This window comes from Leuciscus leuciscus (assembly GCF_965113295.1).
Source record: "Leuciscus leuciscus genome assembly, chromosome: 10".
Classification (NCBI taxonomy): Eukaryota; Metazoa; Chordata; class Actinopteri; order Cypriniformes; family Leuciscidae; genus Leuciscus; species Leuciscus leuciscus.
In genome coordinates this window covers 3658403-3674354 of record NC_138734.1, presented here as the reverse complement: position 1 = coordinate 3674354, position 15952 = coordinate 3658403, and the positions used below count along the sequence as shown (strand labels likewise).

Below are 15952 nucleotides of genomic sequence, written 5' to 3'. Positions count from 1 at the left end.
AATCAGAATCGAGTATTCACCCAGACCATGGTATGCCTGCATACCCTCATATCAATATCACATGTATTTCTAGAACACAGTTCCAGTAGTGGGATTGAATGTGAGATTGAATAAGTCACTCAATAACGTCCACAATGGTGTCGGACACCCAAATGGCTGATCCCTCAAATACTGCCCTATAAAGTTTTTTGGCTTTTAGTATGAATATGTTAGCCTTACTGTTATCTATAAGCTAGTGTACTCCAAAACAATGACAAAATTTGCATTTAGAAGACCAAACCCAACGTTGAAAATGAAAATTAATCATTAATAAAGACATTAATCTCCAACGTTGGACAGACGTTGTATTGTGGTTGAAAACAAAAATCGGGTTGACATCAGAAACCAACATCAGTCAAGTTCTGACGTCAATCAGACTTTCATTTCCAGCCAAAATGCAACCCGTGCAACCAAACTCATCCCCTGACTGATGTCACTACTCTCTACTCGAGGACCTTGACAGTAGTGGAGTAAAAGTACGATCTTTGTCTTTCAAATGTAGTGAAGTTAAAGTAAAAAGTTTCCAGAAAAAAATAATACTCCAAGTAAAGTACAGATACTCAAAAAGTGTACTTAAGTACAGTACTCAAGTAAATGTACTTTGTTACTGTCCACCTCTGGGAAAAAAACACTCTTGAAAATTCCCCCAAAAATAATTTATTTTCATATAAATAACAGCAGATGGTACTTGTAATAAATTAGACAATAAATAGAAAGGCTCCATAGCTTGACGATGTCCTGCCGACTATATGTGTGTTACGGCGAGAGTTTATGATGCTGATCGCTCGAACTGTTTTGCAGAAATATAGCGTCTTCGATATTAACCAAATTCCCAAATCTAGACTGAAAAAATTTAATTAAATTAAATACAGAATTATATAAAAAAAAGAAAAATATCGATATATAATGTAAAATGCTAAAAAAAAGAAATAGCGTCATCTAAACTATCGCCAACACCTTATAAAATGATAATCTCCATCAATTTCATATCAAATAAATAGTAAAAGATTGTGCTTCAGCGAGACGGAGAGAGATATTAACCTCTCGTCTTCAAGTGCAGTTTAGCTGCCAAACTCCGAAGAGCTGCTTTTGTTGTGTTAAACGTGACCCTTGACCTCTGTGTGAAGGTTCTTCTGCTTTATAACAGCATCCCAGAGCCTTATCAGGAGCGCCGCTAAGGGAAGTTAGGATTATTCTCAGGGCCTTCGCACGTTTGGGCCTCAGAGGTCGATTCTAGCCGCGTTTCCACCGACATTACCCGGAACATTTTGTCCCAGGAACTGTTGTCCTCGCAGACCTGTTGCCGTGGAGTGCCGTGAAGATTAGGCAGTTAGTCTGGTGATGTAGGACTGAGCGCGACTTTACAGTTCCTGCTGGATTTCATCCTCTTAATTAAGCCTGAACCTCGTCGTCGGCCCATAGGTCGTATTTTTTAAACTCCATTGTTGATTTGAATAGACCTTATTCAGAGCAGCGCCATGAAAGTGAGGCTGTGAGGGATAGACTTGCCGTGTTTCCAATGGCATCCGCTGTAAAACGCGGAATAAAGCTCCTAGATTACTTGCAATTTTCCATGGCTTATATTGTCAGGAGTTTTTTGTTAACTGAAATTTCTTGGAAAGATATTTTTTCGTGTTTCATGAGCAGAACAATCCCAAAACACATGAAATAACAGTACAGCCCATCGAAGAGATGCATGTCTGTTCCTCACAGCCTCGCTGTCATTCCCCATTAAAAATCAAAGATGGCGCTGAGGTGAATAAGGTCTATAGCAAACAACTGTTATTGCACGCAACGCAACAGAAGGTGGTTGAAATAAAATGCTACGTGGAGTCAACCAATCAAAATGCGGAATGAACTCGACCAATCAGCATGTTCAGCGCACAAGTCACACCCCTGAAAGTTCCTGAACTTTAGCCATGTTTCCACCGCAGGAACCTTCCCCAGGAACTTAGGGAAAACTAGTAAACTTAAGCCGCGTTTCCACCGCAGGAACTTTCCCCAGGAACTAGGAACTTTGGGCTGGTACTCGATGTGTTTACACCGCAGGAACCAGGGTCTAAATGAAGTTCCGGGTAAATATTTCACCCTCCGATAGTCCCTGCTCACGAGGTAGTACTTTTTCAAAGTTCAGGAACTTTCAGGGGTGGGACTTGTGCGCTGCACAAGCTGATTGGTTGTGTTCACGCTGCATTTTGGTTGGATGATTTCACGCAGCATTTTATTTATTTTTAACCTCCCTTTTTAAAAAATCTATTGCGGTTCGTGTCGTTGCTTCAGTAAGAGTTGTCTGTCTGCAAATATGGAATTTAATTAAAAAAACTGGTGGACTGGCGACGAGTTTCAGGCTTTATTAAGGGTATTTGTGGAAGAGGAAACTTTCTGCGCGTTCGTCCCAGCCATATCACGGTCAATGTCCGCAATAGCTGATAACATACAAATGTTATATCTAACGTTAGCGTTACGAGCTTACTGAACACGCTTTATCAGTGCTCGTCTCTTTTCTGCCACAGCTTTTATTATTAAGTCATTATGTTTACACATTGTCATCTATTGCAAGGTTAGGTTAGTAACAAACAACTATTTACAAGACTGTCACTATTTATAATTGATAGACGGGGTTCAGGCTTTTTTTAAGCGTATTTGCGAAAGAGGAATTTTTTTTTGCGCGTTCGTCCCAGGCATCTACAATAACTGATAACATACGTTGTCTAATTTTATACGCATACGAGCTTTCTGAACACGCTTTAGTGCTCGTCTATTTTGTTTAGTTAATTACCTCGTTAGTAAACCAATACATAACTGCAGCACAGTTTGAATCTCCTCCATTCTTATTATAAATGTGGCGCAACTGATTACTGTCCGTCGCAGACTGGGAGGAGCAGTTGCGCGCAGTTTACCTTCCCGGTACTTTAGACCGCGGTGTAAACGCAGAAAGCAACCGGTCTGGGGCAAAAAAAGTTCCTGGGAAAAAAGTTCCTGGTACAAATTGTTCCGGGTAATTTCGGTGGAAACGCGGCTTTAGTAAACGAGGTTTCAGAGTTCAGGAACTTTCAGGGGTGGGACTTGTGCACTGAACATGCTGATTGGTCGAGTTCATGCCGCATTTTGATTGACTTGGTTTTGTGCAGTAACAGTTGTTTGCTATTCGAATCAACAATGGAGTTTAAAAAATACGACCGATGGACCGATGACGAGGTTCAGGCTTTATTACGCTTAAAGGTGCAGTCTGTAAGAATGACAACTAGTGGTCGAAATAGATACTGCAGTCCAAATACAAAATATCTGAAATCGTTGTTTCTCCCGCCTCCTGAGTTCCTGGGACAAATTGTTCCGGGTGGAAACGCGGCTTTATTACGGGAACGGGTGTAACGGGCACATCCTCATATTCTTTCATAAGGCCCAAACTGTCTATCGGCGCCCCTTCTCAGTCCACAGTGTGCGAGTCTAGATGTTGGCGTCCAGCATCTCCAGGAAGAGTTTGTGCATGGGCACGCGTCCCTGCGTGTGTATCCGGCTGAAGCAGCGAGCGGACCGGTGTGCCGTCTGTCGGAGCAGCGGGAGCGTCATGAGGAGTCTCCCGGCCCGGTGCGGCTCCGCCGGTCTCTGCGCGCTCTCGTACTCCTGAAGCGCCTCGTGGAGCCCGTCCTGGAAGCACTGCACTGCGTCTGCGCACTCCACGTTCTCCGCGTCTGGAAGAAAACCATCAGCAAGGTCACATACCACATCCGACTGAGTGTTAAACACTCTGTTGTGTTTGCTTAAAACTGCGCGACTCCCATTGTTGATGCTTAATGGACTAGCAGAGCACGGCTATTACTTACGCTCTCCAGATCTTTCTGTGTCCAGAGCAAAAACAATAGTTTTCTCAGTCACGTCTATTTGGCAAACCATCGGCAAGGTCATGTACGACATCCGATTGAGTGTTAAAGTCAAGTCAAGTCAGCTTTATTTATAGCGCTTTTTACAATACAGATTGTTTTAAAGCAGCTTTACAGAGATAACAGGAAAATAATGCAACAAAGTTTGTTTCTAGGAGAAAATAGCGTCACAGTCCAGCTGAAGTCAGCTCAGTGATGGATAGGGTTGCCAACTTCAGAGAAGAAAAATGTGGGACAATTGTTGTTCTTTACAGGAAAATAAGGGACACTCAAAATATTTGTACTGTATCACACAGTAAATGTCATTTCAGGTATGCGTTTAAAATGTTCTCAGATATAAACACATTTGTTTTGCCTAACCTATTTTTGTACAATTTAATTCTAAGGCGAATTTTAAGATCACACAAAAAAGTCACATTACACACTTACATTACATAGTTCAAAATACTAGCATTTATCTGAAATTTTGTAACATTATACACTACATTTGAAAGAAATTAAAGAAAGTAATAGTCTACTTTTATTCAGCAAGGACGCATTAAAGTAATCAAAAGTGACAGTAAAGACATTTATAATGTTACAAAAGCTTTTTTATTTCTACTTTGAATCTTCTATTCATCAAGGAATCCTGACTTTTTAAAAAGAAAACATTAATAATAATCAGAAATGTTTCTTGGGCAGCAAATCACATCAGCATATTATTCCCTCGGGAATATTTCATGTTTTCTTGCGTTGGCTGGATGGATGTTGGACTCATGAACTATAATCACGTTGTTTGAATTCACCAAAACTGATTTGCCGAAAACAAAACCCGGCTGGACAGTGAAAGGGATTAGTTAGTCAGCAGAGGATTCTGTTTGCAAATCAAACAATTTGTCCCAAAAGAATAGGGAGGTCCCGTAAGGACAAATAAATTAGACCCAAAATACGGGGACGTCCCGGCTAATTCGGGACAGTTGGCAACCTGAGGAACCGAAACTCCATCAGTGACAGAAAACCTTTGGAGAAACCAGACTCAGTTCTCCTCTGGCCAACGAGCGAACAGAGTATGATTATGATTATGATTATGATTCAGGCAGCATTATAGGTCAGAAGTCAGACTGGATTGAAACATTCAGAATATTTATCTTTGAAGGTCGGAGTGCGGAGACGAGTTTGTGGAGGATCAGTGCCGATGACACTGTGGCGACTCCTATTGTCGGTGTTTAATGGACTAGCAGAACACGTCTGTTTGCTTACGCTCTCCAGATCTTTCTGTGTCCAGAGCAAAAACAATAGATTCCCAGTGTTGTCTGACTCGAATGTGCCCTGTGGTCAGATGCAAGCTGGGAGACACTGCTAATGGTTTATTGATCTGCGCTCCGCACGGCTAGATCCCTATTGATTGTTTTTGAGTCTGAGACTGAAAATGGGAACTAAAATGAAGTAGAATGAATGGCTATCAAACAAACTTACAGATTTAGAGAGTTTAAGCAATCCCTGAACGCTTCTTAAGCAGCATCAATACAACCATAAACACAATATAACCATAAACACAATAGAGCCATAAAAGCATCAATGCAACCATAAACACACACGCCACACAGTTAATGAACACATAACCTCTTCATACATCAACTAGTCACACTTCTGACGTGCTGCATTTGTTTATACAGAACTAATAACTATATTTATAACCTTCTGATCTACAGACTTCGCTTCAGTGCTTGAAACTAGTTTTGTAAAATAATATAATGTTATATTATAATGATTTTCTATGAATAGAAATGTAGTTATTAACTATTATAATACTTTTATAACATGTATAATAATATAAATATTATAATAGTGTATCATTTTTGTGTATTTTTATATATAACATAATAAAATAAAATGTAACAGTTTTATTATTTGTTATCTATAATTAGATAATTAGCTTTGTATAATGATATAAAATTATAATAATGCATTTCTATTAATATATATATATATATATATATAGAGAGAGAGAGAGAGAGAGAGATTTCTATTATATATGTATATATAAAACTTAATGTAATAAAATATAATTATTTATTGTTCATATTTAAAAAATTATTTAGTTGAGTATAATAGTATAATTAATATTTGTGTATTTTATATATAATATAATATAACATAGTATAGCATTATTTTATAATAATACATAATAATGTAATTCATATTTTTGTATTTTATATAACTTTACTTTTATTATGTTTTATCTATAATTAGCTTTGTATTATATTTTATAATATTGAATTTATATACAGGTGAAACTCAAAAAATTTGAATATCGTGCAAAAGTTCATTTATTTCAGTAATTCAACTTAAAAAGGTGAAATATATATATTATATAGACTCATTACATGCAAAGTGAAATATTTCAAGACTTTATTTGTTATAATTTGTATGGGTATGGCTTACAACTTATGAAAACCCCAAATTCAAAATCTCAGAAATGTTTTAAATGTTCATAAGCTGTAAGCCATAATAACCATACAAATTATAACAAATAAAGGCTTGAAATATCTCACTTTGCATGTAATTTTCTATATATTAATTTCACCTTTTAAGTTGAATTACTGAAATAAATGAACTTTTGCATGATATAAATTTTTTTTGAGTTTGACCTGTATATATAATTTAATATGTAATATAGTATAACACATTTTTATTTCTATGACTGATTATTTTGCTTAAGCCAACTCTAGGCTTTATACCGGCGGCATCTGTTGAAGTGTGTGAGTTACAGTGATGTATACCTGAGTTGGCCAGAGCCATGGCTTTGAGCGTGAGCATCTCCTCCTGGGTCAGGCTCATCTGCTGGTACCTGAGGGTCAGGTGTCGGAGAGCCGTGTAGAGATCCTGCAGTCCCGCGGCTCGGCTCTGGCTCTCGCTCAGGCGGAGGTTCTCCGCAAACTGAAGCTCGTCGGCCGAGGCCTGAGATCTCCAAACCACGTTCAGGACCAGCGTCTCCATCCAGCCGCTCTGGAGCAAAGCCATCTGATCCACCAGAGACAGGCCGGAGAACCCTGGGACGGAGAGAGTCGGCTTTACAGGGGTATATCCGGCTTCGCACGGACACTGTCACATACAATTCAAGCACTACTTTCTTGGGTTTAAAGGACTACTTGTTCTTTCTAAAAAAGGTGAATGGATAAATAAAAATAAACTAATAAAACAAAATGGTACAAATAAAGTGCAGCGGATGCAATGACTGGTAACTTTAACTATTGAAAGGATACTATGACAAAGATATCGCTTTCTTATTCAAACAGATTTTTTATAAAACGGATAGTTACGGTCCTTGATTCTGATTGGTTGAGCCGCGTTTGAAGCCGTTGTAAATTACTCAGCAAACACACACACACACACACACACACCTGTGACCGCATGTGTTGCTTAGCAACCTCTTTGGAACTACATTGCTTGGCGGAGGAATAAATGTGTTATAACGTTATATTTTTTGTTGCTGGTGTTTATTTTATAAACTAAATAATATAAATAAATATTAAATATTATACATTTTTATATATATAATAAATAAATATTATATTTATATATATAAAAAAATATATATATTTATATATATATAATAAAATAAATATTAAAATGAATATTTTTATGGAGTAACCGTTTTATAAAGCATGCTGTTCTAAATTCACCGTAAAACACGGCTTTGCGGGGATTATTGCTTTATTTGCTCATGAATATATGATTGACCTGAAGAATGAAAAGCTGTATCATATACTTGGATATTTATATGAGCAACATCACACTGATAGACATGCCAAATGGCTCTATATATCAGACGGGCGGCAGCGTTCATTTTGCGTGAAAAGATTGTTTTATCAATAAAATTAAACACTAATTTCACATATATTTTCTTTCAATAATTCGAGTACCTTTTAACTAAATATGACTGTTTTCAAGGATTTTCCAGGACTTAAATTTCATAAAAGCCAAACTCAAGCACTTTAAGAAACATCTAAATGTGTACCTGGTATGTGTTTAGCCCAGCCAATCATAACCAGGAGCTCCCTGTTTAAAAGGTCACATAAGGTCATCAGTGTTTTAAGGTCACTGTCAGGGGTCGCGGGGTCAGGAGTGGCTCGCAGAGGAGCCGGCTCACACACCAGAAGCTGAGAGATCACTTTGTTTCCTGGAAAGAAAAAGATGATGCTTTATTGATGAAGTTAAACCCTTAATCATGATAAATCCTCAACCACACATAATCCAATGACGACAGTTTCTAGTGTTGTTAATGTTAAAGATGTAAAAGTGGTTAGCAAAGGCTATTGTAATGAATGTTGACCCGTGTGTGGTGAGACTCACTGATTGGTTTGCTCGGGTGTGTGTAAGGTGTTTTGGTGAAGAGAGAAAGTGCTGAGTCGGCTCTGCGCTTGTACTTCTGTCGGCCTCCTCTCACGCGGTCCATGCGCACACCTGAACAGGGACGGGGAAACAACACCTGGTTTAAGCCAAATCAATAGTTTCTTCTTGTCAAGACACCTTTACTAAAAAATAAAAAGACATGCACTGTGTCCAAACATACTGTATGTTTCCATCAAAAGTTGCGAATTTAAATATTGCATAAAACATTTGTGAATAAAGCAGCGTTTCCATCTCATGTGTTCAAGAGAACAAAAACCGTCCTGTGAAATTGGCACAAAATATCTGGAATGAAAATGTTTGCTGCAATCGGGCGAGAAACTGCATGATATCGCAATAAAGCTGATCATGATCTCTAGCGTTCGGATGCTGGTGTTCGGGAACACACTCGTGTGAGACGCTTTTGGAGGGAATTAAACCAAATCATCCTGATCACACACTTTGGCTCAGGAGTTTCAGAACTACCAAACCAACATCTGAGATGCTGCGATGCGATTGGTCCGCTGGTTCGTCCGGTTATCCAATCACAGCCTCTGCTGAGGCAAAGTCACGGGAGTTTGTGTTGCGCATCGAGGGATTTATTCAGTAAATGTGTTTATGTGCCTAGCGTTTTTTATGCGCATTTTCAGAATTTATGCATCCAGAGTTTATTTATGCGATATCCCAAAATGTGAATATAAATAAGTGGATGGAAACAAAAATCTGGGAGTGAAAATCTAATTTAAATCTTTAAAAAAAAACATGCAAAACAAAGAAACCTCATTACATAAAATGAATAATAATTATTTAAGATTGTGTTCATTTTCAATATAAGCAGTGACACTTAATTCATTAACAACTGTGTTGGTAAACATGAAAAACAATGAAAATGACATAAAGCATTTATTAATCTTAGTTAATGTTAACTTCAACATTTATTTATTATTAAAATCCAAAGTTGCATCTGTTAATATTATTTAATGGAACTAACAATCAACAGCTGTATGTAATTTACCAACGTGAATAATTAATAAATACAGTAACAAATGTAGATAATGTTGACTAATGGAGGCTTAATGTAAAATATTCCCATATAAGCACATGTACGACATTCCCTCAGATTGTTTTGCTAATAATATCTTTTGAAATATTGCATAACAAAATGAGCTTTTCCGCCAGTGTGGAATACAGTATATGGGCACGGGTTATTTTTACCCATGCAAAGCAAACATCTAAAGCTAAAATAAAAGTCATTGTTCAAATCTATACGACTCATGTTGGACTGACCCTCTCTCATCATGCCGGCACGCAGGCACTTCTGGAAACGACAGGCTTGGCAAGACTTCCTCCGTCTCTTGGTGATCTCACAGTCATTCACCACAGGACAACTGTACTCGATGTTTCCTGAAACACCAACACATCAGACTCTCGTTATATTCTGCATAGTGCTGAACAAAGCTTTCTTCTGTGGCTCTGAACACTTCTACAGCAGTCTACTTCTCTTCAGGACACGCCGTTAGAAAGTTACATGCACAACACTGAGAGCTGTAACACTCGCTGACTGAGATTATATATATATATTTGTTTAGTCAAACATAAAGTCCACGCTTCACAAGCTGAGCTTTCACACAGAAATCCATAGGAGTCCAGACAGAGTTCAACTATTGATTTGCACTGCCTCATAATTTAATAATCATAGCAAGAAGTAGAAAGTTTGTGTTTTCCCAGAGGCGAGTGTATTGACGGCTGTTCAACACCCATTAATGCCGGAGAAGCAAATCCTGCATTTTATTCCCCCATTTCCACAGTTAAGGATGATCAATAGATGTGTGTAAAACACAACTCTGGACAAGACTCTGTGTGATTAGAGCATCCATTATGTGATTGAACACTTTATCAATATATTGATATGTTAACACACACACACACACACACACACACACACACACACACACACACACACACACACACACACACTGCTTACACTTGTGCTCTGTCTGCCCAAGGCCAAAGCCAATAAAAATCATCCATCTGTCAGAAACATAACTATATGTTGTGTTCAAAATAATAGCAGTCCAACATCACTAACCAGATCAATCACTTTTTTTGGTAGAAATTATATTTCAACATGGCAAATAATGTACTAGTAAGTAATAGAAGAACAGCAGACCCAACAGTCACGACATGCATAATGCTGATTCTGTGTAACTGAATCATTAATTGAAAGGGTCGCAGTGTGGAGTTCAATTAGTGAGGTTATTCAAACTGGTGTCAAACAAGTGGCCCTTATCTCAGGACGAAGGCAGGACTGGACTGGACATGCTGGTTATAGTGCATTTCTCTCTGAATATCTGAGTAAAATGGGCCGTTCCAGACATTGTTCAGAAGAACAGCGTACTTTGATTAAGAAGTTGAGTGGAGAGGGGAAAACGTATAAAGAAGTGCAGAAAATGCTATAGGCTGCTCAGCTAAAATGATATCAAATGCTTTGAAATGGCAACCCAAAACCAGAAAGACGTGGAAGAAAACGGAAAACTGGCATTTGAATGGATCGAAGAATAGCCAAAGTGGCAAAGACTCAGACAATGATCAGCTCCAGGGTGAGCGAAGGAGATCTGAAGTTACAACGAGAAGACACATATGTGAAGCCAAGCTATCGGCAAGAAGTCCTCGCAAAGTCCCATTGTTGAAAATACGACATGTGCTGAAGAGGGGACAATATGCCAAAGAACACATTGACTGGCCTAAAGAGTTTTGTGGACTGATGAAAGCAAGACTGTTGTTCAGACGACCCCCAAACACTGATGTCCAGCCACAGTACGCTGTGAAGAGTGACTCATGGTGGCACGATCATCATCATATGGGGATGTTTCTCATACTATAGTGTTGGGCCTATTTATCGTATACAACGGATCAGTTTGAGTACATCAAAACACTTAAAGACCGAAGAGGAAGAGGAAATGCCCTTGAGACGGGAGCTTCAACAAGACAACGACCCCAAACACACCGTAAGAGAGCAGCATCTCGGTTCCAGACCCACCAGAGTAACGTTATAGAGTGGCCAGCCCAATCCCCGGACCCGAATCCAGTAGAGGACGTGTGGGGTGACATCACAAATGATGTTTTTTAAGGCAAAAATCAAGAAATGCAGAGTAACTGTGGTCTAGTGCAGTCGTCCTGGGCTGGAATACCAGTTCACAGGAGCTGGCCGACTCCATGAGGAGCAGAGAGCAGGAACCGAGCTTATACAACTAAACATTAGTGTGATTCACAAGAAAGCCAAATCTTCAAGCATTTTTCAGTTTATACAGTAAAAGTTTGATTTTGTAAAGAAAAATGCAGACACTGCTAATTTTTTTGAACAGCCTAATATTCCTTTTTCTTCCCTTTCTATGAGGTAGAATTTGATAAATTGTTCTTCATGTTTTGATTTTGAATAGAATGTGCAGTTTTCCCAATGCATTTGCGTGTATTGAAATAAAAGTTATTATAAGGATTTTGAGCTTTACTCACTTTTTTAAACACACTGCTATTATTTTGAACACAACTTTATATATATATATACACACACACACACACACACACACACACACACACACACACACACAGTACCGGTCAAAAGTTTGGAAACATTAGGATTTTTAATACTAGTCTCTTATGAGTCTTATAGTCTCTTAAAAGAAGTTTCTTCTGCTCATCAAGGCTGTATTTATTTGATCAAAAATACAGACAAAAACTGTAATATTGTGAAATATTATTACAATTTAAAAATAATTGTTTTCTATTTTAATATACTTTAAAATATAATTTATTCCTGTGATCAAAGCTGAATTTTCATCATCATTACTCCAGTCTTCAGTGTCACATGATCCTTCAGAAATCATTCTAATATGATGAATATTATCAATGTTGGAAACAGTTGTGCTGCTTAATATTATTTTTATTTTTTATAACCTGTGCTACTTTTTTCAGGATTCTTTGACTAATAAAATGTTTTGATGTTTGTCAAATGTTTGACAAAAAAAAAAAGAACAGCATTTATTTAAAATATAAATCTTTTGTAACAACGTTCAAAAGTTTGGGATCAGTAATTTGAGAGAGAAATTAATACTTTTATTCAGCAAGGATGTGTTAAATTGATAAAAAGTGATAGTAAAGATTTATATTGTTAGACAACATATCACCGCCAGATTATATTCCATATATATATTTTCGATATGCGCCAATATGCAACAATTCTAATTTTAGATAATATTATATCCTTGGCGTATTTCTATTTATAAAAATTTTTTTTTCTTACAATAACGTTTATTTATTTATTTATATTTTATTAAAAAAAATCTAGTGGATAATTATTAATCACTGGCAACAGTTCTATCTTTACAGTACCTCATCAAATACCTCATCATTTTCACTTAGTATTATTTGGTTACACTTTTGGTTAAACGTTTACACATTTTAAGGTGTCCATGTTTCGGTGTAATTATGCATTTAAGTACTGAATAATAATAATTAACTCCATGTACTTACTATAGAGTTAGAGTTAGGATTCGAGTTTGTTTTAGGGTTAGTTGCATGTAATTATGCATAATTTACTGTTATTACTACAGTAACTTCATGTGACGTGTAACAAGGACGCTGTAAAATAAAGTGTTACCTTATTTTATTAAAACCATCCTAAATAACCAAAACCATGTCAAATGTATTAAGCACGGCTTCTGAGGTGCTTTGATTAAAACAGCACACTGAGTCTTCACACACAAATCAATGTCAGACAGATAGTTAGCTCGTGTGATATTGATCATTGCATGCATTCATTAACAGCATAAGCCCCTCTCTCACACACTCCAACTCTCATTTTCATTAAGTTATTAATTAACATCATGCATTCTCATATAAGTTCATACTGACTTTTATTGATTTGTGAATATAGTAAAATGTTGGTAACACTTTATTTTACAGTGTCATTGTTACATATGATACATGTAGTTTCTATAGTAATAACTATAAATGATGCATAATTACATGCAACTAACCCTGAACCAAACCCAACCCTAATCCTAACCCTATAGTAAGTACATGTAGTTAATTATTATTACTTAAATATATAATTACAGTGTAACAACGACACCTTATAAAGTGGGTTACACTTTATTTTGAGGTATCATTGTTACAATTTAATTATATATTTAAGTAATAATAATTAACAACATGTACTTGGTTACATAGGGTGGGATTAGGATTTGGTAGAGGGTTAGTTGCATGCAATTATGTAGCCTACATAATACATGTAACATACAATGACACTGTAAAATAAAGTGCAATAAAGTTTTTACCTTGAATGGTTCTTCTGAAGAAGAATTAACATTATGCATGCTCATATAAGTTCATACTGACTTTTATTAGTCTTGTGACTATAGTAATGATGTTTTGTGGCGGTTGTGCTCACCTTGAATGGTTCTTTTGAAGAAGGCCTTGCACGCCTCGCACGACGCGACGCCGTAGTGGTACCCGGACGCGAAGTCTCCGCACACCAGACACAGGCGCTTGGGCCCGGGGTTCAGCGAGGGGATGTAGTCGCTGAGGAGAGACTCTGTGTGTCCCGTCGGGTGGAAGAGAGCCGGGGCGCTGGTGCTGGAGATGGAGCTGGAGCTCACCGGTGAGTCCGGGTTCAGGGACGGGTTGCGGGAGAACACGCTGTAGCCGCTACTGTCCGACGTGCTCCCGGGGCTGAACGGGGTCACGCTGCTGTCCAGGCCGAACGAGGGGCTCAGCGGGTCGGCTTTGAGCGGCGCATCGGTCGGGGACGGCGGGTCATCAGAGGTGGACGGATCCAAGAGGCTGACAAGGATGGAGTGAGTTTAAAATGTTAGTTTGGAACTACATTTGGGTACACTTTATTTTAAGGTGTCATTGTTACTGTGTAATTATATATTTAAGCACTCAGTAATATTAAGCAACTACATGCACTATAGGGTTATGGTAGGATCAAGATTTGGTTGAGGGTTAGTTGCATGTAATTATGCATAATTTACTGTTATAACTATGGTAAGTACATGTAACATATGTAACAATGACACTGTAAAATAAAGTGTTACCGTCAGATAAATGACCTAAGAGGCTAGAGAGGATATCGTATCGGTAACACTTTATTTTACAGTGTTCTTGTTACACGTTAAACACTATAGTAATAACTACAAATTATGCATAAGTACATGCAACTAACCCTAAAACAAAACCCTAACCCTAGAGTAAGGACACTTAAATGTATAATTACAGTGTAACAAGGACACGGTTACACTTTATTTAAGGTGTTCAAGTTACAGTGTGATTATAGATTTAAGGTCTGAATATTAATAATGAACTATATATGCACTTACTATAGAGTTAGGTTTAGGATTAGGGTTTGGTTTAGAGTATTGTATGTAATTATGCATCATTTGTAGTTTTTACTACAGTAACTACATGCAACATGTGTAACAAGTACACTGTAAAATAGTGTTACTAAAGCGTAACCAAAATATTTGATTAGTCATCATTGACTATCATGACACACTTCGTAAATGAAAGTTGTGCCACTTTGATATATATATATATATATATCAGAGTGGCACAACATTCATTTACGAAGTGTGTTAATGAATTATGAATAATACCAACTGAATTAATTCAACAACTGAATTATGCCAAAACATGCATAAAGGATGCAACAATTCTAGTCAGTACAAAATTATTAGAAATGAATTATTGCACAGCTAACAAACATTATCGTGCCAGTATACAGTTAAGATACATTTCACAGCAAATAATTGTCATAAGCATTGCATAGTGATTGTATGATACCTAATGACAAATGAAGCATTATTTACATATTTATAATGACTTGCAATGTTCAAACAGCGCACCACAAACATTTCAGCCCATTAAAACAGTAAACTGAAGCTTCATTACTGCCATTTTACAGTTAAAAAGCAGAGTTGCAAAAGTGGTAACCTGCACATGGTAATTTCACTTCGTAAAACTCTATTACTATGTAAATTATGAAAAGAAGAAATGTAGATGAAACTCAACTTATGCTGAAATGATGGTGACAGTTATAAGCATTATTACTGTGAAGTTAATGCACGTAAACAAAGATACTGAAGCATTTTCTACAGTGTCGCAGGTTTAAAGAGACATTTCAGTTTGAAACAGTGATAGTCCGACACTTACTTGTGCTGGTTTAGAAACTGGAAGTTCTCACTCAGGCAAAACTCCTTCAGGTCCATCACTATTTTCCCCAGGGATTGTGCGTTTGAAGCGTCTGTGAGCGAGATCTGAACGGGATGAGACTGAGAGAGACTGAACAGGACCTCAGGGGGAGCAGGTTTATTTAAGTGATGCTCGGGCTGGGAGGAGTCAGGCTGTCTAATCCAGATGCATGCTGATTAAAACCCTATTGATGGGTTCTCATAACTGACAGGTCAAATCCTCGAAAACGACAAGCAGGCCAACTACAAATCACTGATTGTTCTGCAAAACAACATATTTACAGGATGCCTTCTGAGTTATTTAGATGCAATCATGAAAGCAGTGATTGCACATTTTCATCATTTTTAGTCCACTGAAGTTTTCAGATACTCAGTGTTGTGTGTAAATACATATAAAGACATTCCTTCTCT

General features: G+C 37.5%; 1 protein-coding gene across 1 annotated transcript; it reads right to left on the bottom strand.

The window, feature by feature from the left end:
- Nucleotides 1–3066: 3066 nt before the first annotated feature.
- On the bottom strand, nucleotides 3067–15646 carry esrrd (estrogen-related receptor delta). Its single transcript, XM_082181562.1, has 7 exons — nucleotides 15504–15646; nucleotides 13741–14132; nucleotides 9579–9695; nucleotides 8256–8366; nucleotides 7921–8082; nucleotides 6683–6952; nucleotides 3067–3731 (listed from the first exon to the last, which is right to left on the bottom strand). The coding sequence occupies exons 1-7, from the start codon at nucleotides 15557–15559 to the stop codon at nucleotides 3487–3489; spliced, it is 1353 nt and encodes a 450-aa protein (XP_082037688.1). The 5' UTR covers nucleotides 15560–15646; the 3' UTR covers nucleotides 3067–3486.
- Nucleotides 15647–15952: the final 306 nt, after the last annotated feature.